This window comes from Centruroides sculpturatus, unplaced genomic scaffold (assembly GCF_000671375.1).
Source record: "Centruroides sculpturatus isolate CEXI.00-Female unplaced genomic scaffold, Cexi_2.0 scaffold1040, whole genome shotgun sequence".
In the NCBI taxonomy this organism is placed as follows: Eukaryota; Metazoa; Arthropoda; class Arachnida; order Scorpiones; family Buthidae; genus Centruroides; species Centruroides sculpturatus.
In genome coordinates, this window is record NW_019388358.1 from 203,229 (window position 1) to 228,385 (window position 25,157).

At 28.9% G+C, this 25,157-nt stretch overlaps 1 protein-coding gene across 4 annotated transcripts in view; it reads left to right on the plus strand.

Annotated features, from left to right (window-relative positions):
- Positions 1-25,157, plus strand: part of LOC111616898 (protein MON2 homolog) — a 90,163-nt gene that overhangs the window by 40,749 nt on the left and 24,257 nt on the right. For 2 of the 4 annotated variants that reach the window (XM_023358258.1, XM_023358257.1), the window contains 21 exons: positions 2,944-3,141; positions 3,221-3,345; positions 4,444-4,749; positions 7,984-8,289; positions 10,097-10,266; positions 10,339-10,526; positions 10,604-10,708; positions 11,854-12,008; positions 12,442-12,529; positions 13,502-13,603; positions 15,267-15,377; positions 20,125-20,300; positions 20,374-20,536; positions 21,654-21,917; positions 21,990-22,124; positions 22,201-22,335; positions 22,415-22,521; positions 22,647-22,844; positions 22,943-23,105; positions 23,921-24,061; positions 24,147-24,275. In XM_023358258.1, coding sequence (XP_023214026.1) covers positions 2,944-3,141; positions 3,221-3,345; positions 4,444-4,749; positions 7,984-8,289; positions 10,097-10,266; positions 10,339-10,526; positions 10,604-10,708; positions 11,854-12,008; positions 12,442-12,529; positions 13,502-13,603; positions 15,267-15,377; positions 20,125-20,300; positions 20,374-20,536; positions 21,654-21,917; positions 21,990-22,124; positions 22,201-22,335; positions 22,415-22,521; positions 22,647-22,844; positions 22,943-23,105; positions 23,921-24,061; positions 24,147-24,275 — 3,465 coding nt within the window. Of the gene's footprint in view, positions 1-2,943; positions 3,142-3,220; positions 3,346-4,443; positions 4,750-7,983; positions 8,290-10,096; positions 10,267-10,338; positions 10,527-10,603; positions 10,709-11,853; positions 12,009-12,180; positions 12,241-12,441; positions 12,530-13,501; positions 13,604-15,266; positions 15,378-20,124; positions 20,301-20,373; positions 20,537-21,653; positions 21,918-21,989; positions 22,125-22,200; positions 22,336-22,414; positions 22,522-22,646; positions 22,845-22,942; positions 23,106-23,920; positions 24,062-24,146; positions 24,276-25,157 lie in introns of all 4 variants that reach the window. The other 2 variants (XM_023358255.1, XM_023358256.1) reach the window with 2 other exon arrangements.

The window sequence follows — 25,157 nt, forward strand, 5'->3', positions numbered from 1 at the left end:
ATTAATTATATAAAACTGTACAGAAATACACTTAAATTAGTCTGTTAAATTTTAGTTGATTGGCAATTAAACATATAAATAAGTTGCTTTTTTAGTCAGTTTAAGAAAGAATTTTTATTGGGAAAACTCATCGGTAATAAACATTGCCCACCAGTGGTCGAGTGAATAAAACCACCAAATACTGTCAACTGGCTGCAGGTTAGCACCTCGTCAACAGACTGACTGTGTTTTCCATATTTCCACATTTGTAACATTTCAATAAGGTGCAAGTTTCCTTTAGAAAGTTGGCTTGGAAGTCATCCCCTTAGCAGATTGCCTGCATGCCGCATTGCCACATATGAACAAATAGTAATAAACAATAGATTACTATAAATTTCCTTTAAAATAATTTACACAGCTAATAGCTTCTTACCAGGGCTGTGGAGTTTTGGTGTTTTAGCCGGAGTCTGAGTCGTCAAAAAATCCGCCGACTCTGACTTCTTTCTGCTTCCCAACTTGTTATGTATATAAAACGGAAAAGTATTGAAATCATGTCAAATTTGACCCTCCAAGTTGTCATTGCAAATCTACACGTACATTTGGAGACCTCCCAAACCCCCCAAAAAAGTCAATAAAAGGGGAAAAATTCACGTGTGTATGTGTGTTGGCGTCTAATTTGTTTAATTTCTTTATTTTCTGTTCTGAGATATTAAACAATATCTCAGAATGGATAAAGTTTAAGAAACGAAATGTGGCACTGTAGCTTGCATATAAAGGGGCATTAATACTATTAAATTTTGGTTCTTAATTAAAGGTCGACAGGGTGAAGACATAAAAGGGGTCATCTGTCATATCTCTTAATGAATATTTTAGTCGTTATTAGCGTTCAAAATTAAAAAAAAAAAAATAAAACTCGTCTCTACCCTCAAAGTAAGCTTTTTTGTCATTTTATAATAGTACAGTAAAACCCAGTAAGACGTTCTCGCCTATGATGTTAGAATGTATATGGAGACATGATTTAGTTCAACCACTCCGACGCTTAATAACTAACTCATGTGTTAAACCATCTGACTCTAATTCTAACCACTCTGACCACAGAAATTATTAGGCTTCAAACAGGGTGATCAAAATCATGCCCACCCCACACAGTCTAACATCCACACATTTAGAAAAAAACCTTGAATCTTTTGCATATCTCAAAATTTTAAGGTATCCTGAGTCCAAAAATGTAAAAATTTGGGAGGGGTCATTTTTTGACTGAGCATTACACTTTCCCTCTGTTACATATAACAGCCGGAAAAGTAAAAATATTTATATATTGAGTGTGTCATTACTTAGAGGAGTCTTTTAGCTTTGGAATAAAAAGTTTCTACATTCTATCTTTATTAGAACTCTATTTATTGAACCTTTTATTCTGAGGTCACGTGATAACATTAGAATTTTCGGGTCTCTTTCGGTAACAAGTCTGCCCCTAGTTGGAGTTGGTAGATTTTTACGTGACTCCACAGCCCTGCTTCTTATGAATAAAAGCACTTAAAGAATAAAATCTAACAAAAGATAAAACTGAAATTATTTTTTAGAAATCAAAATTTTCTTTGTCTGAAGCATTTCAAAGAATTTCCTAATTTTGTTACAAGTAATAATGTAGAAAAAATAAATAGCTTGTGTTTATGTTATATACCCTTTCATTGTTGATAGGCTATTCGTTTAATGTTTATTTAACTTGGGGAAAGAAGTATACTTAATTTAGTCTATTATAATTCTGCTTCCACTGGAGTTACATAAGAAAAATTCCAGTTACTACTTTGGGTTGTTTCTCATTTATAATTGGAGTCCATTTAAAAAAAAAAAGTCAATTTCATATCAAATGATCATTAATGTTAAGAACATTGATACCTTGGTGTGGAGGTAGGTAGTAGAGCGGTTGCAGCCAATGTTTTCAACTCAAAACATGAATGTCAGACGTCAAGCACTGCCATCTGGCAATGTTAGAAGGTTGATAATGATGTTTACTACATCTAGTATGGTGAGTAGAAGATGGGTTTAAACTTCATTTTTTTTGTGTTTGGGGTTAAAATTATGATGTATTTTATTAAAATAATGATTATTTAAGCATTTATGAATAATAATGTAAAGAAACAGATGATTTTAATCCAGAAATTATTTAATTATTCAATTTTTTCAAGTGATGTGAAGTGCCTATAGAATTTACATATATTTCTGTTCTTAATAGCTTATCATAATTCTGTAGGAGTAGGTTCTTTCACAGCATCTTCTACCATCAACAGCATAATATGTTCGTAAATTTTCTAAAAATTATTTTCCGAGCTGCTTTTGGATTTACATAAGCCACTACTTCCTCATTTCCGCAACAAAAGTATGAGGTAGTCCTATCGTATGGTAGGTGATACAATGCTAATTAAAAATTATTTAGTGTTATTAAACATACTGTAAATACTTTAAAATAATTTAATTTGTTTATTTACTTTTGCTAGTAACATTCGTCATTGTTAGATGTTTCCTCCATTTTTAAACAATATCCCATGAGTCAGTGCGCTATGTGAACATGTGACTCAATGTGTTTTACTTGAGTTCAAATGTCAAATGTGTACTTCTGCTTGCCGTACAAATTTAACGTTTGAACTTTGGCTGCAACCTCTCTAGTAAGGAAGAGTAAGAGAGAGAAATGTAGAAATTGTTGATTGACTGCAGGGAGAATATGATTTAAATGAATTTAGAATGTGGAAGGAAAGCATTGCTTTAAATACGAATGTGTGTATTTGAATTTAAATTTCAAGAGCTATGTTTCAATGAAAAATTGTGTTTTGTAAAGAATTTCACACATTTTTCGTACTTGGAAATGTCCAAAAGTGCTTAGTCGGAATTTTTGTGACTCCAGTGAAAGCATTGAAATATTACTCTAATATTATAATAATAATAAATCCATTCAAATATTTATTCCAGCATAAAGAATTCAGTTTTCTGTTAAAAGAACGTGTATGTCCTTTGGTAATTAAGTTATTTTCTCCAAATATTAAATATCGGCAAGGAATGCAATTAGCAGGACAGATTCCCACGTCAACAGATAAACCATATTTTCCTATTTCTATGAGATTATTAAGAATAGTATCAGTTTTGATTCAGAAATTCTATTCAATGTTGGTAAGTTTTCATTTTTATATATATATCTTTAAAGCATAAATATTATATTTTGAATAATTAAATCCTTTTTGTTTTTTAGGTAACCGAATGTGAAATATTTTTATCACTAATAGTTAAATTTTTAGATAATGACAAGCCAAATTGGCAAAGAGCATTAGCATTAGAAGTCTTGCATAAAATGTGTATTCAACCCGAATTAATTAAGTAAGTAATTTTTGATTAAAATACAGGTGTCTGTCACTTAATGTCTTCTTGTTTAACATTTTTCCGACAGAACGTCTTTCGGTTTTAATATGCAAACTTTATAGAATGCACATATCTCGCGATACAACATTTTTTGGCTCATCTTTATATTTACATTACAGAATTTCTGTACAATGCCTTTTAACAAAACAATATGCAGGGAAAGTCTTGTTACATTCAGCTGAAATTGGTTAGGATGTTAGTATGCTATTCAAAACATTTACATATGATTCTAAGTGTTAAGAAATGGAAAAGCATCTTAAATTAGTTAGTGATAGAAAGAGAAGACATTGTCATATCATATCAGAACCTATAGCAGAAAGCCTAAATACACTTCCTTGATGATACCTGTCAATCAATCCTTAAATTTACAGAAGTGTCAGAGTCATTGTTAAGAATGTGTTGCAATTTGCTTTTGTTTGTATTTTTTAAAACAAAAATCTCTATTAGTCCATATCATTTATCTTGTATAATAATTGTAATATTTGTGATATGTTGTGCAGATTATACATGTTAAGATAGGTTTGCATTGCAAGAATGAATGAAATGAATAATAAAGCAAAATGTTGTTTACTTTATACTATGTGTGACAAACTGATTTAGAATATGATTGTTTTGAAAAAATTTTGAACATTAATTGTGAAATGTTGATTGGTCAAAAGTTGAGATATTTTCAACTCCTAACGAACTTGTTGAACAGTTATCAAAATGGGATGAACTGGCAGTTTGTATCTACTTTGTAGCAGCTCATATGCTAATATGAACTTAGCTTTACTGCATACAAACTACTGTATCAACTGTTTTGTGATCAGAAAATATTAATCATTTTATATCTTAATATGATACTTTGTAGCTTAATTAGGTATTATATTGTGTTTTAGTTATGTTTTTGGAAATTAAATTGGGAAATATAATTATTTACATTCAAAATATTAACAATTTCTCACAGAACACCTGATTTTCAGAAACAGATTACTGACATTAAGTAGTATATGCCTGTAAATTGTAAAAGAATTTTATGGTAACTGAGAAATTACATTTTTTTTTTTTTTGTTATAGATCATTCTGTGTATCATATGACATGAAGCTTCATAGCACTAAAATCTTTCAAGATATGGTAAATGCATTAGGATCATACGTGCAGTCTTTATTTGTCAATTCATCTTCTGTTAGCCAAAGTTTAGCATCATCATTAGGAGTGAATGCTGGACAGCAAAATTCAGTTGCTACTCAAGGACAATCTCCCGCACTTGTGGCAGGAATGCCGATTGGGGCAGGAGTCACTCCGCAACCAGCCTTCTTATATCGTGGTGTTTGGTTACCTTTAATACAAATTTATCCAGTTAATACCTGCAAACCTGTTTTGTAAGTTAAAGATTTTAAAAGTCTAATGTTTTATTTTTTAATTTAAAATATCAATAANATGTGTCTCTATTTTGAAATGATATACATATATATATATATTAAAACTTTTTAATGAAAAAAATAACTGTACAAGCTATTTTTATTCCTATTGTGAAGAAATTTATTATATATAATTTATATATTCAAGTTTTCTGAATATGACGATATCAGTTTTGCAAAACCAAAAGTTATATTTCATTTATTAATGATGCAACTTTTTTCCTCTCGGATGAATTCATACAAACTTCTTTAACACTAATCTAAAATATAACTGAAGTAATACAAACAAGATTGCAGTTCTGTTTGTACCTCTCTTTGGTTGGTCTTTATGTAAAGGAGCAATTTACAAGAATTCTTTGTTAGATTAAATGGGAGATTTCCAGTTAAGTGGCAATAAAAAAATTCCCTATAAAATATGGTAATCATTTGCAAATACACTGGTGTTTGCAAAACATTAGCATTGATTGTTTTTTTTTTTTTTTTTTTTGCTGTAACTCAGGAAGAAATCATCTGGGAGACATGAAATTCAGAATATAGACACATTATTTTGTACTTAAAGGATGAAGAAAGTATACTTGTGCAAAAATGAATAGAACAGACAGTATGGAATCAAAGCTGCCTTTTTATTGTAGTCTTGCACTGCACATGTTTTTCATGCCCTCATCTCACCCATGATGTCATCATCTTACATATGAATCATTTTTCTACTGAATTGGGTGTTCATTGTACTGATCGCAACAAGCCCTTTTCTACAATTTCGTGGCTGTCTGCTTAAAAATGATATCGTTGCTTAAGTTTTGCACACCAGTGTATTTTACTAATTTGTGTAATTCTTGAAAATCCAACTGTGTAACAATACAATGATAGGCATTATCACAATTGAAATTAAATAACTGCATCTTGTAAAATTTTGCTAATTTTATTTAATTTTGTGAACTCCTATATTGACATATAGAAGCTTAAGCTTGCAGTTAATACTAAGAGTTATAATTGGTTGGTTGGTTTATTTGACACAAAAATCTTACAGGATGTACTGCACCATACCATTTGATAACTGAGAAGAAAAGTACATTAACTTATGTACTTTTCATCTTTGTGCTTGTTTAGGAAGCTAACTTTCTTGAAAAATTATAAAAAGAATAAAAGCAGATTTATTTTAGATGATGCAAAGAACTATATAGATTTGGAAAAAGTGTGAAAAATTTATTGTAATTTACTTGAGAATTTTCTGTTGAAGTTTAAATTTGAGGTTCAATTGAAAATTTATGAGATTAATTTTATAACAAATCAATTAGCAAAATTGTTATATTTTAATTTTAAAGTAAGCCCCTTCTGACATANGTTTTCATTTTTATATATATATCTTTAAAGCATAAATATTATATTTTGAATAATTAAATCCTTTTTGTTTTTTAGGTAACCGAATGTGAAATATTTTTATCACTAATAGTTAAATTTTTAGATAATGACAAGCCAAATTGGCAAAGAGCATTAGCATTAGAAGTCTTGCATAAAATGTGTATTCAACCCGAATTAATTAAGTAAGTAATTTTTGATTAAAATACAGGCGTCTGTCACTTAATGTCTTCTTGTTTAACATTTTTCCGACAGAACGTCTTTTGGTTTTAATATGCAAACTTTATAGAATGCACATATCTCGCGATACAACATTTTTTGGCTCATCTTTATATTTACATTACAGAATTTCTGTACAATGCCTTTTAACAAAACAATATGCAGGGAAAGTCTTGTTACATTCAGCTGAAATTGGTTAGGATGTTAGTATGCTATTCAAAACATTTACATATGATTCTAAGTGTTAAGAAATGGAAAAGCATCTTAAATTAGCTAGTGATAGAAAGAGAAGACATTGTCATATCATATCAGAACCTATAGCAGAAAGCCTAAATACACTTCCTTGATGATACCTGTCAATCAATCCTTAAATTTACAGAAGTGTCAGAGTCATTGTTAAGAATGTGTTGCAATTTGCTTTTGTTTGTATTTTTTAAAACAAAAATCTCTATTAGTCCATATCATTTATCTTGTATAATAATTGTAATATTTGTGATATGTTGTGCAGATTATACATGTTAAGATAGGTTTGCATTGCAAGAATGAATGAAATGAATAATAAAGCAAAATGTTGTTTACTTTATACTATGTGTGACAAACTGATTTAGAATATGATTGTTTTGAAAAAATTTTGAACATTAATTGTGAAATGTTGATTGGTCAAAAGTTGAGATATTTTCAACTCCTAACGAACTTGTTGAACAGTTATCAAAATGGGATGAACTGGCAGTTTGTATCTACTTTGTAGCAGCTCATATGCTAATATGAACTTAGCTTTACTGCATACAAACTACTGTATCAACTGTTTTGTGATCAGAAAATATTAATCATTTTATATCTTAATATGATACTTTGTAGCTTAATTAGGTATTATATTGTGTTTTAGTTATGTTTTTGGAAATTAAATTGGGAAATATAATTATTTACATTCAAAATATTAACAATTTCTCACAGAACACCTGATTTTCAGAAACAGATTACTGACATTAAGTAGTATATGCCTGTAAATTGTAAAAGAATTTTATGGTAACTGAGAAATTACATTTTTTTTTTTTTTGTTATAGATCATTCTGTGTATCATATGACATGAAGCTTCATAGCACTAAAATCTTTCAAGATATGGTAAATGCATTAGGATCATACGTGCAGTCTTTATTTGTCAATTCATCTTCTGTTAGCCAAAGTTTAGCATCATCATTAGGAGTGAATGCTGGACAGCAAAATTCAGTTGCTACTCAAGGACAATCTCCCGCACTTGTGGCAGGAATGCCGATTGGGGCAGGAGTCACTCCGCAACCAGCCTTCTTATATCGTGGTGTTTGGTTACCTTTAATACAAATTTATCCAGTTAATACCTGCAAACCTGTTTTGTAAGTTAAAGATTTTAAAAGTCTAATGTTTTATTTTTTAATTTAAAATATCAATAATACATTTTATGTAAATGCATTTTTTAAATTTGAGTTTAATAATAATAATAATACTTGCCACATAATTGTCTCACTCTGTTGTATATGGTTACAAAATCTTAAAATTTAAAGCTTGCAATTTAATTAAATGTATAGTCATAGCTATAGCAATAATAAATAATAATTTTATTTAAATAAAATATTACTTTTACAGTATTGAAATGTTAGATAAGCTAGAAGCTCCTACGATTCCTGAAGGATATGGTATTACTGTTGCGTACGCATGTCTTTTAGAAGTAATATGCAGTATTTCTAAGATAATTGAAGAACAAAATGAAAATTTGAGTGATGAACAAAACTGCTCTAAAAAATCTAATCAAGAAACTAGTGACAATCAAATTGAAGAAGAAAATCCCCAGGATGTTAAAATTTCTCCAGAATTGATGCCTCTTAAAGAACAATTAATCAATTCTTCGTGGTGTGGACTTTTAGCTGCATTTTCTTTGTTATTAGATGCAAGGTAGGTATTATTACTATAATTTACAAAATATTTTAAATTTAAAACAAATTTTATGAAATTTTAAAAGCAATATGCATTATTTTCTAATAGCATGAAACTTTTCAAAATGTATATATCGGGAGGCCAAACCCTGTCACAGTTGGAATTGTGTATATTGCCTATTAGAAATATTCAAGAGCTGCATATAACTGTTATATATAATATATAACTGTTCTAAAAGAGTCCTTTGGCTGTTTTAGAAGTTATATATTATATAGTTAAAATATTGTACTATATGGAAGCTACAGTAAGGGCCTATAAGAGCCACATGAAACTTGTGAGCCACAGTTTGGCCACTATGGGTATATAATATGATGTATAATTATAAAATATATAAATGCCAGTTGAATTTCAACAGGTTTATTTTTATATAGAAAGTTTTTGTATATTCTGTTTTCACGTGTATGCTTATGAAGTGCTTTCATTTTAATTTCAATTATTGAACGTAAAGATTTAAAAACACCAAACAAATACCAGAACACCAAACAAAGTTTAGAACGACCAAAAAATTGAACCTTTTATCACATCATACCGTACTACCATATTGAAAAATCAGGATCAAAGTAAAACTTTTTTCCATTTTAGTTCTTTTCTACTATTTAGGCACTAAGAGAGCCTGGAGAAAAGGGTCTGGTCAGGCCTACAATGGAGCAACTGGGTGGTGAGGGATGGAGCCTGACATATCCAGGACAAGACGACTCACGAAAGATTTCTGGAATTTTTCACCAGTCAAATTCAATGTCGGATATCCCAGAGTAGTAGGCTGAAGCCTTAACTGCCTTGACTATCTGGCTGGCTAAACTATAATTTAAACACTATTCTCTTGTCTGGTTGTATGCCATTTCCCCCGGTGCAATGGAATGGAACACCTCTGTCTATAATATTCTGTTTAATGATGCTATTACTTAATCTGTCTGCATTTAACATTTTAATATAATTTGTATGTGAAATTATAAATTCAGTTCTTAAATTAGAAAATTGGTGGGGATGCCAATGAATGCTTTAGTTCAAAATGTGTGAGTTGCTCATTTTTCATTAGTTAAGTAAGATCGCTTAATTCACACTTTGGAAGAAATCATTTTATCATTTTATATGATGATGATGGTTACACAAGATCTTTTTAGTAGAAATATACAAGTTAAATTGGAAAATATTGAATAACAAATTCAAGTGAACAATAGATGATGTCGAGATCAGCATCACTGACTCACTTCTATATACATAATTGGATAAAATGGATGAACTAGTAACTGTAGTTAATATGCTGAACTAGTCAATACACCTTTAACATTGGGTGAAATTTAAAGAACATTAATATTTTTGATCCACTTAACAGGCCATCTTTAAGCATGGACAGTTGAAAATGGAATGACAGCATTGGTAAGAAAGATGGAATAGACTAAACTAGTGAGGGAGGTGCACTAAGACGTATGTCCCCCCTGTTTATGCTATCCCATCTTTTTTCCTTACTGACACTGTTGTATATCATAATAATAACAATAATAAGTTATTGATGGCTGGATAATCAAGCAGCCAAGCCTACCATTCTGGAGACTCTGGGATTAAATCTAGATAGATTGAGAAAACACCAAAAATTTTTGGAGTGATACATCCAGATATGTCGGGCCCTTCCCTTATCACCCAGCGCCCCATTGTGGTCCTGGCCGAACACATAATGGGCTTGCTAAAAATGCTATTCAGGCTATAAAAAATAAATAATAGTTGGGCTCAAAATTGTGACTAATGAATATTGTATATATTTTTTCAGTACTGACGAAACAGCCACAGAAAATATTCTGAAAACTATACAGACTTACAGTAGTTTATGTGGAACTCTGAATATGACAATTCCAAGAGATGCCTTTATTACTGCAATGTGTAAAGCTTCGTTACCTCCACATTACACACTAACTATTTTGAATTCGAATGTTCCTAAAGGTAAAATATTATCTATCTAAAACATTTTTTATTGTTTCAGGTTATTTTTATTTAATAATGATTATTTATTAGGACACGGAAGAACTAACAGTCAAGATTTCTGCCATCCGAGTCCACCTACCATACCACCCGGACAACATCCATTAGGTTTATATTTAGGATGCACGGATAGTTCTGAAATTAGACAACAAGTAGTTGCTGTAGGAACGCCACTTCCTACGGCTTCTTTACCTCTCGGTGCTCAACAAGGACCCGTAATGGTAATTACATCGTAATATGAATTTATTTTATCATCATAATAAGTGTTATATTTAATAAATATTATAAAACTGTTTAGTTAACTGCTAAGAATCTTCAGTGTATGAGAGCAGTTCTAAGTCTTGCTCATTGTCACGGAGCAGTTCTGGGCACGGCATGGCATCTTGTACTAACTACATTACAGGTAATTTAATAATCTTTCAGAAATAATTTGATTTTACAAAGTAATCATAAAGTATTTTTAGTTAAATTTAAATAATTTTTAACATTAATATAATATGCGTTTAATTAATATGGGATTAATTGCTGTTAGTTGTATTTTTGGGAGGATTGTCCATTGTTACATTGCTTTAATTTTTTTAAGAATAAAGAATAGTATAGTGCAGATAATAGTCTTTTACCTGAATTCATTTATTTGAATTAATTTCTATCATAAATAGAATTGTAAATTTAAAAAGTAATTGTTTATTTCTGCATTTGTCTGATGGTTGAGATGTTTTCTACCAGCTCCAATTTAATATTCAGTAAAGAAAATTGGATAAAAAAGCAACAGAATATTGACAAAATAGATTTAATGTGGTTTGGATATGTTTATGATCAAATTAAATGATAAAATGTATAAGATATAATGAAGCAAGAGCATATGAGAGAGGAAAAGTTTTGTTTGACAGGAAATTTCTCAATATTCAGTTTAGTTGATGAAAGAAATATGATTTACATAGATTAATAATGCAGGTTGAGAATTCTTTATCTGAAATTCCAAAAACTAAAGCCTCAAAGTTTTTTGGGTGACAACACAATTCACCATAAATGGAAAATTTCCATTTATGGCGAATTGTATCAGTGTTCTTCCTGTGCCCTTATTGCCAGGTGATCCACCTGGCTGATAAACTTCACAAGAAGTATATTTAAATACACCAAAGGTGTGGCTTTTTGTATTCCTTGAATGTAGTTCAATTTCAATTTTTAATACAAGTTTGCCTGAAGACATTCAAAATTTAAACAAATATGCATTGTTTCAAACAGATCAATTAACACCTCTGTGGATATATCAAATTATTTTCACACATCTTTAGTGGGTATGTTTAAAAAACATAGACATATAGACGTGAAAATTTTTACCTGCCAATAGACTGGCAAAAATTAATAAAAATCTCATAATAAGCAACATAAAAAAAGTAATCAAATCAGACTAAGGTAGATTCAGATAATACAAATATTCCAAAACCTGAAACTTCTGCACCCAAGTATTTCGGATAAAGGCATCTTGAGCTGCGTTTTGATGACAATAACTTATTGAAGATTACAGAAATTAAAATATATTTTCAGCACTTAGTATGGATACTAGGATTAAAACCATCTACTGGAGGTAGCTTAAAAGCAAGCAGATCTGCAGATGCTCCCAATGCCGTGATTACCACGGCTGTTATGGCAGATTTACCAGTGTTGTCAGCGATGCTATCTCGTCTCTTCGAAAGTTCCCAGTAAGTATCATAAGACTAAATCCTAAATATTTCTAAAGTAGCAATTTAAATCTTTTTTAAACTCACAAAAATCAAATACTTCCCAGCATGAAATTAATTTTTTTAATTTAAAATTACCTGCTTTAAATAAAGGTAATTTGGCATACATTAATTTTCACACTATTTTCTTTTGAAATGCGTCCAGTTACGTACCATTGGCAGGCACATTGTCTAGCGTCTTTCAAAGTTCCCAGTAAGTCACACATTCTCTCTTAACTAAATTAATAGTCAACTCTTTCTGCTATGGTTGTGTGGCAGTAGTTGTGCCCGGCTTGCAGGGAATGCTGTGCAGTGCAGCTTTTATAGCATGCAAAATTTTGGTTGACTAAAGGTCTTTTATTAATTATCTAAGTGTTTAATATTTATTTATTACATGAATCTCTTCTTTATACAGATATTTAGATGATGTTGCTTTGCATCATTTAATTGATGCTTTATGCCAATTATCTACAGAATCAATGGAATTGGCGTACAATAATCGAGTAAGTTTTTATTACTTGCAACATTAGAATGCACGAGTCAAACTTTTGTATAGAGATTTAAATATTGCAACCCTGTTTGAAATATCTAGAATTTATGGAAATTTATTTCTTTGTACAATAAAAAAAAATATTAATAATAAGTCAAACCTTCTGCACTATTTCTAGCAAACAGTTTAATAAATTTAACGGAAGGTGTGACTTACTATTAGTAGGTTGCAGCTCAGCACATAGAGAATTGTAAAAGTACGAACTTTGATGAATTTTGACAAATTTACTGTAATCTTTGTCAATGTAATAACTTTTATAATGAGGTAATTTGGCAACTTTCTGTTCCTTGTTTTAAAACAGTTTCCGAATTTACTTATGATACATAAATTACAGATTCAGAATGAATTTTTTAACAATAGATATTGCTTTAGAATTAATCATATAAATTAATTTGAGTATTATTGATTATGATATGGTGTGTTTGAAAAGTTATTGTATAGTGAGTAATTTGTAATGACATTGTTACACCTACAGTATTGCATACAAGAACTAAGGTGTATATAATATCATATGGTCAACTGGTATCGAATGGACAACCTTACAGGTCTTGTATGCAATACCATGTAACTGTAATGTCATTAAAATTTCTCATTGCATGGTAACTTTTCTAATATGCTGTATATTAATTTTGCCAGTTTTAGGATCACGGGCAATTTTTGTCCTCTGGTTGTGTTATTTAGAATACACTTTCTTACGATAATTAAAAATTAAATTTGTTAATGAAACTATTACATTTTCAGAAAATTTTCAAGAATACGGTAAAAATATTCATTGAATATTATTATAAATGCATTGTTTTTGAATAATTATGCATCAAATAGATAATACAAAAGTTTGACTTAATTCTTAATCTGTATATTATAACTTGAAATATTTATTATAACTGTTCTGTAATTGTAAATATTTTCATGTGTTATTTCACAGGAACCATCATTGTTTGCTGTTGCAAAACTTTTGGAGACGGGACTTGTAAATTTGAATCGAGTAGAGGTTTTATGGAAACCAGTATCCAGTCATCTTTTAGAGGTAAAATAAAGTGATTAAATTTCATTATCATCATCATTAATTAGCAAGAATTCTTTATTTATATTGTTTGATTGAAGTGGTTATAAAATTATTAGTGTTATCATTTATTTCTTAAGATTTTATATAGTGGATTCTCATTAATATCAGCCCTTATGGGATTACTTGTAAAGGTTAACATTAACTAATTATTGATTAACTGATGAACAATTATGCAAATTCAGCTACAAAGAAGGTTATATGGTACAAATACAGTAATATTTTACTATACATTTCATTATAAGAATATAATTTCTGTTTTCAGATGAATGTTTTATTTCAAGAATCACAGAAAAATGTTAAAGTAATTATTATATATATATAACAAAAGATTCTTGAGCAAAAACATTCATTTAAAAGTATCTGTTAAGAAAAATTAACTTGTTTTTCTTAATTATGATTTTATTAATGTATCAATGTAAGTGCACATTCAGAATTTTATTCAGATTGAATAAATTGAAGAAGACAGTCAATGAAAAGAAGAGTCACTTTTTAAGTAAAAACTGCTTTATCATCATGTTCTTAACGCTGCGCATAGAATGGCAAAATTAAGACAACAATTAGAGTTGATAACTAGACACATGTTTCGCCATTTGTCTCTTGACCTTGTCTACAAATCTGATTGGTTGAGACTGTCGTCTTAATTTTGCCATTTGTGTGCATTGGACCTTTAATTAACAATTTCACATGATTACTTTCTTGATTCTTATTATTTGAATGTATTTTTTAACTTAGTTTGGCATTGTAAAAGCAAAAATCTTCAATGCAATTGTACAGTAAAAAGAACAAACAATACTTTTATATAATATGCATGATACCTGTTGAAACTTTTTAAACTTTTGAAAAAATTATTCTGAAATTTCAAACACAGAAGCAAGCTAAATTTGTTTATATTTTGTTGAAACTTTCAGAAAGCAATAATTATTAATAATTTTAACGTGTGTGTGTGTATAAGCAAAAGGCACATTGACATTAATCAATATTGCTTGGTACATTACAAACATACTTAATTAGAAAGAAAGGTCAATGTATAACTGTTAACTGGGTTTCTTTTAAATGAAGTTAAGCATACATCGATGTACTGGGTTTCTGCCAGGATGTCAAACACCAATGATATCAAGCTGATGCTGATGCTGATGAGAATCCACTTTCTGTAATTATAGATAATATTATTGGTTTAATGTTGTTTGAAAGAAACATTTAAATTAAAATACTTATAAAACTGCTTATTATAATCATGTATCGATTACTGTTATCAAATAAATAATAATTTTTAAGCTATCTTTCTACACTGTTTCTCAATATATGGCTGCCAATGCATGGTTAAGCTACCATTTTTAGTTTTAACTAGTGCTTTAAATCTTAATTGTTTTAATTGCCTTTTTTAATAGTAAGTAATTTAAATTGCTGGAATTTCTTACTTCAATTATAGGCTGGATGAATTGCTGCTAATTAATAATAATAATAATAATAATAATAATAATATCCTTAAGTTAAACATGTTTTTTAATTGCATTAACATATCTATAATATCAGAGTCAATAAAACTAGAATTTCCACTAATTATAGTTGTATTTTATAATTTAAAAAATTTTGTGTATTAATTTACATATATTGTTTATTTTAGGTGTGCCAGCATCCTCATATACGAATGAGAGAATGGGGTGCTGAAGCTGTAACGTATTTAGTGAAAGCTGCTCTTGCAAATAATTATGATCCCCCTTTGAAAGAAAATAAGGTAATAATGGTTTTTAAAAGTTGATATAATGAAAATTATACAAACTGGAATAGATTTTATTACAGTTCATGCATGTGTTATATATAAAAATGCATGGTAATGTATTATAAATTTAATTGCCATGCTTTGATGCTTTCTTTCATTGATGATATCGATTTATGCATTGTGATTTAAAGTAAACTTTTCAAATTAAAAGTTTTTCTACATATTATGCATGTTTTTCACTTAATTGAATGATATTTTATTGAATTATAGTAAATTATTCATTTACATTTTCATAATTAACATTGAAATATAACTTTATTAGAAATGTGTTATTCATAAATATTGTATTTGATACATTGTTAAATTTTATATAAAAGCTATTTAGGTTTAAAATGATCCGAGTTTTTATTTGGAAATCAAGAAAGAATTAGAAAAAATTATATGTTTGGTCGTCTAGAATTCGACCATACCACACGATACTAAAGAATATAGAGGAATAGTTAAATACTGTGATTTACCGACTCTTTAAAATGATGGCACGGGCTATTTTTCTAGAATTGTTTCAAATATTGCATTTGATGAGGCATTTAAATGGGAATATTAAAATAGCTTGCTTAATTAAATCCGGCTGATATTCTTTTTACTTTCAATGTGAAGTTGTCGATCCCAATAAAATATATGCATTTATTAATTTTTACTTGATAAATGATAGGACCAAAAATTCAGTAACAAATCTAAGTGCTCTTACAAGATCTAGATAAAACAATGTTTATTCAATGCTATGCTAATATCTTGATTTTGGTCAAGTGGCAGAAGCAGTCAACCTATTACTCTGGAGAACTTTGGATTAAATCTGGCCAATCAAAAAATCCATCTCTCACCATATGGCCAACTGTGGGTACCACCAAATCAATAATGGTATAAGTAAAAAGATTTCATTAGTTTTTGCAGCATATAAAATAAAAAAGTTTTGGATTTAAATTTGTTCTTCCCTTTTTTTTTATAATTGTAAATGATATTATTTGATATTGTGATTGATGACATAACTGTGATACCTTGTAAATTATTATTATTATTCCAGACAAACATTGGCCTATTTTTGTCAATTCTATAATATCGGTATATAAAAATTGGTATAAACAAATTGGGGAAATGCTTAAAATCAATATAATATTGATTGAAAGGCAATGTTTACAACAGTTTTTACAAAAACCAGTCTTTTATATTAAACTGACAATTTTTAAATCTTCATTGATTGTTTNTGCTTGTTTAGGAAGCTAACTTTCTTGAAAAATTATAAAAAGAATAAAAGCAGATTTATTTTAGATGATGCAAAGAACTATATAGATTTGGAAAAAGTGTGAAAAATTTATTGTAATTTACTTGAGAATTTTCTGTTGAAGTTTAAATTTGAGGTCCAATTGAAAATTTATGAGATTAATTTTATAACAAATCAATTAGCAAAATTGTTATATTTTAATTTTAAAGTAAGCCCCTTCTGACATAATGCATTTATTCCATCTTGTCTTTCTTGCATTGTAGCATCCTTCAAAGCCATTTTGGATCTTCTCAATAGTTTCAAAATTCACACACAAAATTCAAAATGAAGATCTTTCACTTTTGACGACAATTTCTAATTTCCATTCATTGATATCGAAGAATGACAGTCTGTACGTGTTCAAGATTATCACCCAAAATTGAATTAAGAATAAACTACACTGTCTTTCAACATTAAATTCATTTACTTGAAAAGTAAGTACAAACAAATACTTCTGACATTTCAAAATGTCATCTTTGGTCAGAACGTACATTAACATGTCATGTGTGCTCTGCCTGAAGATGTCTTTCATCATTAAAGTCATTTATTTTTCAAGTAAGGGACTTTAACACCAGAAGACAGTGTAATCTATTTGTAATGTTAGTTTGGCTTCATTAGAGAGCTCATTTCATTACACCCAAAGTTGAAGTTGAGGAACACCTCGATCTTTGTTCATTCTTCTGAAAACACTTTATGCTAATGAACACAGGACAGAACATCACCATCATATGCAGTCTTTAATGCATCATAAGTTTCAGTTGCACTTTTTTTTTTATTTCACATATAAGTTCATTGAATATTATTGTTTCATAGTTTTCTTTATCCTTCTGTAACCACTACTTAAAACATATGCATACCAAATCCTCTGGTGTCAACATAACAGGTATTGCTGAAGGTTAAAACTTGCATCAAATGTTCAGGGAAGATTACATGATTGAGTATTATGTAAAAGAATGGCAGCGTCGTCATAACACAATACAGATTTAGTCTTATTACTTTTCAATTAGATCTTGTAAAAAAATTTGTGTAAATTACTCCTTTATTAAGAAGCAATTGCAGAGAGATACGCAGAGAGAAGTAATTGCACAGAGAGATCTTGTTAAACTAGTGGTGCTCAAGTTTTTTGATTGACGGATCAAATTGCACTCGAGCTGTAGGTGGGTGAGCTATGGATATTTTGTTTATTATGTATAAAGCCAAAAGTAGGCCTATTTCTATCGTAAGTGACGTGCAAATTACGTTTGTGGGTCAAATTAATGCACCTAATTTGGAAACTGGGTTAAATCATTAGTTGTTTAAGATAGTTTGTCTGATTTAATCTGGAAAAAGTTAGCTTAATTCAGTTATTAATAAATGAAATATTAAAATTGCCAGAATAAAGAACTTAGTTAATTTGTAATTGTTGTTAACTTCATAACTCATTAATTTTAATATATATTGAAAACTTAAATTTATTATTAAATAAACAAATTTCAAGTAAGTCTGTTTTGCATTTTTTCTTACTAAATATAATTAATGTTACTGAATTTATTATTTCAATGTATTTAAAAAATAGTTTATTTGAAAATAATAATTAATAATAATAATAATAATAGTAATTAATATTTTGTTGTTTTCAACTTATACAAATTACTGATTTTACCAAATAAGAATATCAGATGATAAAACATAGCAACTAAAACAAATATAGATAGATATTAATCCATAATAATATCCATAGATACTAATGTTAGAAGGTTAACAGCTGAATTTTTTCAATTTCATCTTAACGGAAGGAAACTTGGATAATTTGAAGCTAATCGATGGCACAGCTTACTTGTTATGCCCACACAACCAAGGATAGAGAATTAAAATTAACCAGTTAACATTCACTTTAAGTACACAAGCACTTATTAACTTCTAACTGTTGATTCTTGCTTGCGAATATGGATGTGTCTCTATTTTGAAATGTCATCTAATTTGTGTATTTGGCCAGCTGGAGGGCGGGTGTCGGCTTACTTCTCTGGAGGATTTGGGGTCAAATCAGGGCAGGCAAAACACTCCAGAAAATTTTTCTGTGCAGTTTGTTTTAAATGCGTTGGGCTTGTCACTCAGCTGGCCTGGAAAAAGTGTCCTCTTAATGTCCACGGGGTAGAAAAGTAAAAAAGAATTGTATACTATATGAAAATTCAGATTGAGTCTGTTGAAATATGTCAATGACAAATTTTCAGGCTAAAAATTTTTAATCGGAGTATTTTAATTGAATTTGTTGACTGCAATATACTTAATAGATAATTTCAAAGACACTTTTTACTTTAATTAATTGCAAATTTAATTAAAAGGAAATTTGTTGTTTTTTGAATAGTATTGCACATATTTAGTTTTCTACAATTTTTAGGATTAGATGCACTTAAATTTACTCTCTCTCTACACACTAGAATTATAATTTCCCATATAGTCTTTGATGTGCTCTTGGCAGTTATATTTTTATTAAAATATATTTAAAGTTATAAATATGAATAAAATTTTTTCTATCTTTTGTACTTTATTGTAGTAATGAAAAAAAATAATAATTACAATAAACTTCCCAAAGCCTGATTCATTGATACTAAACCAAACAATTGCCGTAATTAATTGGGCTATTATTTTCTAATTATTAATAATTAGATATTAAATAATTTGATATTATTAACATATTGAAATAAATAAGATAATAGATATTAAATAAAATTATTAACCGAATAAGTCATATAAAGTAATTAAGTAATCGGGATATTCGAATTCGAGAAGTGATATTCACCCGTCTCTAATATTTATAATTGAAATACAACTAAACACAAAATTAGATGAAGCAACAGTTATATACATAATTTTTAGTGTAGAACATCAATATATAAAATATCAAGCATTAAACATACACTAAAGAACCTATTTATGAAGCCAGAAATACATTTTAAAACATACCTCTGGTTTCGTAAATAGCTTGAGAGTATGGTTGGTGCCAGATATAAACCTGTGGAGCCTGTATCATTCACCGACTCATTTAAAAATATAAACTTAATATTATATAAGTTACTATAAATAACAAAATACGTAAGCAGAAATATTAGTACAGTGAAATCCCATATAATGCAGATTTGTATAATGAGATGAAAAATTGTGACTAGAGTCCAGAGGTATACATTTTTTTTCTTCAACTTCTATGCTTAGGTTTAAACTTGGATAAAATCATCTGATAATACAGGTCTTGATAACACAATTTCCCATAACGGAACGTATCCACTCGTTGTACGGGACTTTACCATGTAATTTCTTATCTCCTATGTATTTTGTTTTAATATAAGAGTTATTATGAGAAATATTTGTTCTTTAATTATTTAAAACATAATTAAGAAATATTTTGTTATTAAGTCAATAAACTTTACACAATATTTAAACTTGTAAACGTATTTAAAATGATTTCAGAAATTACAAATACTTTTGTTAACTCCTCTGCAAGAACTCTCTAACATACCTCATCCGGACATTCGACAGAAGCAGTTAGACTGCGCTTTGCAAGTTCTTCATAGTACAGGAGAGTTTATTTCGAGCGGATGGCCGCAGATCTTGGACATCATTGCGGCTATCTCAGAAGCGCAGGGGTAAAAATTTTTGTTTAAATACTTTCCGGTTTGGTTACCTTTAATCACAATTAAACATGAATTACAATTTCAGAGAAGAATTGATCCGCTCAGCATTTCAGTGCCTTCAATTTATTGTTGCTGATTATCTGCCAATTATGCCATGTATGTGCCTAAGACAGTGTGTGGATACGGCTGCAAAATTTGGTTCTCAGAGCCAAGAATTAAATGTTTCATTAACCGCTGTTGGATTGCTGGTATGTTCAGAGTAGTGTTGTTTCTTTTATTAGGAAATAAGTAATATTTTTAAGCAGTTGTACATACAAAAATTGTATTTGGAATGAAATATATATTTTAATTACTTCATTAGATATGATATATTTGATCTTATTTTTGTTTAAATATATCTATTATTATTATGATTACAATTTGTTAAGGTAATATATTTAGTACAGAGAAGAAATCAAGAAGAATAAACTAAAAAATGCTATTTTTACACTATAGCCTCCAATATTGTTAATGATCACTGTCTCGAGAACTTGTTCATATTTATTGAAGTGAAAAAAGGGGGTTACAGCATAAGTAGACCTAAAAATATAACACGAATAGTTATTTCTTGTTGAATGGGATTAAGGCTTGAGGTGGCCCTATGAAGTATTACTTCGCTAACCCACCTCGAGCCTTACTAGCAGCTTTGCGGTGTTTGGCATAGAGCAACGAGTTTCTTCAAGTATTCTAGACCAAACTCTTCTCATACACTTCTGTAGTCTAATAATAATTTATTTTCAGGTCTCCTCTTTGCAGTTTTCATGCACATAGTAAGCCAGTGAGGTTGAAATCAATTCTTTCCTGGCCAATTTAGGCAATGCTTCTTGCAGCAAATAGTTTTACCTAAACAATTTGTACATCAGCTTAAGTGGCAATAATGCTAACAACTAAAGCAATAATGCTTCTGTGTGCATGTGCAAATGTTAGTGTCTATTTTGCATTGTATCTCAGGACTGAATGAACCAAAAATTTGGAAACTTGGCAAGCTTTTGTTGTCATTTCAATTTTATATTGTTGTTTAATTAAAAAATATCAGACTTCTGATTCTCTTAACCTTCTGTTCGAATGCTGGGAAAATCAAATGAGTTCTTTCCAACTTTTAAATTTAAAATGTGGGAAATACTTAATTTATATGTAATTTTAAGATATGAAATCAAATAAAAAATTAACATTTATCAAAAATGTTATGTAAATATAGGTTTGTTTCCAGGATTTTTGTTTCATATAAACTTGTTTTCTTCATTCATAAAACTAGTCATTTTATTATTATACAAACATAATCTAAACTACACTTTTATTTAACATCACATCTGTACTTTTTTCTAGTGGAATATCGCAGACTATTTATTTCAAAATCAAGAAAAAATACATAAACTGTTAGACGAAAATATGGACGATGCCATTGCTAATCAGTCAAGTTCCCTTCCTCCATTTGACAATCTGTGGATGTGTCTCTTCACTTGTTTGGGAGACTTGTGCGTCGATTCGAGGCCCGCTGTAAGGAAAAGTGCGGGGCAGACTTTATTTTCTACGATCGGAGCGCACGGCTCGTTACTACAGCAACAGACTTGGCAAGTTGTGCTGTGGCAGGTATAAGATTTACTTAATGTCGGAAAATTTCATTTATTTTTGTGCAAATTTCATACAAGATTTCATGGCTAGGTATTATTTCCATTGCTGGATAGAGTTAGAACACTTTCTGGTTCTGCATCTACAGATAAAATAAGTGATATGGGAGGAAATATTCTTATTCATCATTCCAGAAATACTGCTCAGAAACAATGGGCTGAGACTCAAGTAATTTATTATGTTATTTTTATTGTAATTGCACTTATTTATTTAAAGAAAGACTAATCTTTTTATTGGTTTTTAGGTTCTTACTCTTTCGGGAGTGGCGAGGATGTTTCATACTAAGAGAGAGATCCTTCAGAATCTCGGAGATTTTCCGAGAGCTTGGGCTCTCCTCTTAGAGTTTATCGAGAGTTCTTCCCTTAGCAAAAATAATGAAGTATTACTTTATAATTTAGATATTAAATAAGAAAATTTTTGCATAAATAATTTAAAAATCTTTAAATCTTAACTTTTAGGTTTCATTTTCTGCACTGAAAAGTTTTCAAGAAATATTAAATATCAGTAGATATCCGAATATTGATGGAAAAATTCAAACTGAAGTAAAAACTGACCCACAGAAAATGTAAGTAAATATAATACTCTCAATAAATTCTAAGAGTTTAATTCAAAATTTAAAAAATTCTAATTCAATAAATTCTAAAAATAAATAATAAATTCAGAATATAAGTCCTAATCTTCTAATTTTAGAGATAATTTAACACCATGGATCACAGCTTGGAAAGTCTGGTATAATATAGGAATAGAAAGTACTAAGCCGCCTCCCGATAAATTAGTTGATGATGCTAACATTCGAAATGATTTTTCTCTTCTTTACATACCGTCGCAACCATTTTTAACTGCCCTCATTCAAATATTTCCATATTTATTCCAACATATAAAAAACAGGTGATTTTTTTTTTGTTTTTTTAAATTTCATTATATTTTCTATTGAAATTAAATTTTGTTGTGTATTAATTTACTTAACTATTGTATAATTTTATTAGATTTGTAGCTTTAGATTTACAAAAACTCTCTACGGTTCTACAGAATGCTATTGCAGTTCCCGTTCACGGTGAAGCGTCGCCTTTTATTTTACCTTCGTTAACTGAAGTAGTTCTCACTCCTTTGCAGGAATCTGTTTTACAAGCAATGGATATTCTAATAAAGGTAATTATTATTACTTTTGTGTTTGAAATGCTAAATAAATGAATTGGTCATGATATACAATCAATCAATTAATTGATGATGATTTTCAATTTTAAAGTGGCAAAAATATTGCTCTAAACTATATTCGAGTCCAGTTAAAGTTATAAAAAACACACACACTTCTGAATCATAAAAATAAAATTCCAGAATAGTTTAAAGCAGATTAAAATACAAACGTTTTTGATCTTCTATGTAGATCAAAAACGTTTATATTTTAATCTGCTTTAAACTGTTCTGGAATTTTATTTTAAGGTTCAAAGGTGTGTATTTTTATGATATAATATATTCCAGTCTTACAGTGTTTAAACCAATTAAAGTTTTATCCAATTTCAATAATTGTCTGTGGTATATATCAAGCAGAGTTAAAATGATAATAAAATTTGGTATGATGATTGTTAAGTGATGATAAATGCCAGTAAAAGAGTGACCTGTCATGTTGCAGCCCACAAACTATGCATGGGAATTAAATGTTTGTCATGATTGTAAATAATTGATTAGTTGACTGCTTGAAAACAATTGACTAATAGATTTATATCAATCGTTTTTATCATATTCAACTGAATCAATCAGGAATTACTTTTATATTTTACTGATTTTAGATGATTTTGATTGTAAGTTTTGCTGTTTAGAAACGGAAATTGAACATTAACTTCATAGAATTCATAAGAGTTTACTTAATTTACTACCTTAATAATATACTTTTTACCCTATTACTATACTATATTTTATTACTTTAATATATTCTTACTGATATTTTAATATTTATCTTTATGTAGGAAGCTGTAAATGGTCATGATAATTTAAAGATGATGATTCCTGCAATATTCAATCAGTTATTAGTTTTTTCTTGTTATGCTTGTCATGCTCCATCCTTTGGAAAATTAAGAACAAGGTCTCCAAATGTTAAGCAATCAATGGTAAATATTTTATATATATATATATATGTTCTCATTCATTGTTTCTCTTTAATTTCTTATTGATATAGTTTATTCTTATTTATAGACTGATTGGGTTACAATGAATTTTGTACCTTTTGGTGAAAAATCACTTGAAATGGTTGTAACATTATATCAGCAAACAGCTCAACAACAAATTGTGATCCAATCACAAGTTTTACATTCCATTTTAAAAGTAAGTAAAATATTTTTTTTATATAAAAGGTACATATTATTTTATTCTTGATGATTATAAAATTTGGGTAACATGATATGTGATATATAAAGCCTTATATATGATACACAAACCTTATTGTTTTTACTACAGTAGAGTCTCGGAAACTTGACTCTCAATAACTCAACATTTCATAAAAATTTATTGTGTTGTTTGAAAAAAAAAGTGTATCTAATTTTTACTTCTATAACTTAACATTGGGATTAAACAAGTTATTGTTCTTCACTGGCATCAATATCACACTTTAACAAAGAATAAAACAATTTTTCCAAGGTCAGCAAAATGCAAATGTCACTAACTCAAAAATAACCACTAAATAGACAATATTTTTTAAATTAAAATTTAAGTACAAATAGAAATAATCACTATTGGTACATATTTAATATGTATATGAATTTGTGCATATAATACCTTTATGAAAATTTCACTATTTAGACTAGCATCATTTCTATGCCGCAAAACTTGTCATTTTCAATAACTTATCGTCGTCTCAATCAACATTAAGTCAAGTTTGTGGGAGTCTATTGTAATTATGAAAATCATATTTAATTAATTCATTCTTAANTTTTTTTCTCTCTTACTCAATTTCTGATATTATTTATAATTTTAATAAATTTTTCAGAAAATTAATATGGTCTGCAATGAAACAAGATAAATATAATTTAATGAGAAGTGATACCAATGGACAAAATATAGAAAATTTTTTCTCATTAAGTAATAATTGTCATTCATCAAAATCTGATATACAAAGAAATCAAATTGGACATTCCTATAATTGTTCATCATCATTGTTTGTTAGAAGAGCATTCACAATAGACAGATCAAATATATCTCATCCAGAAT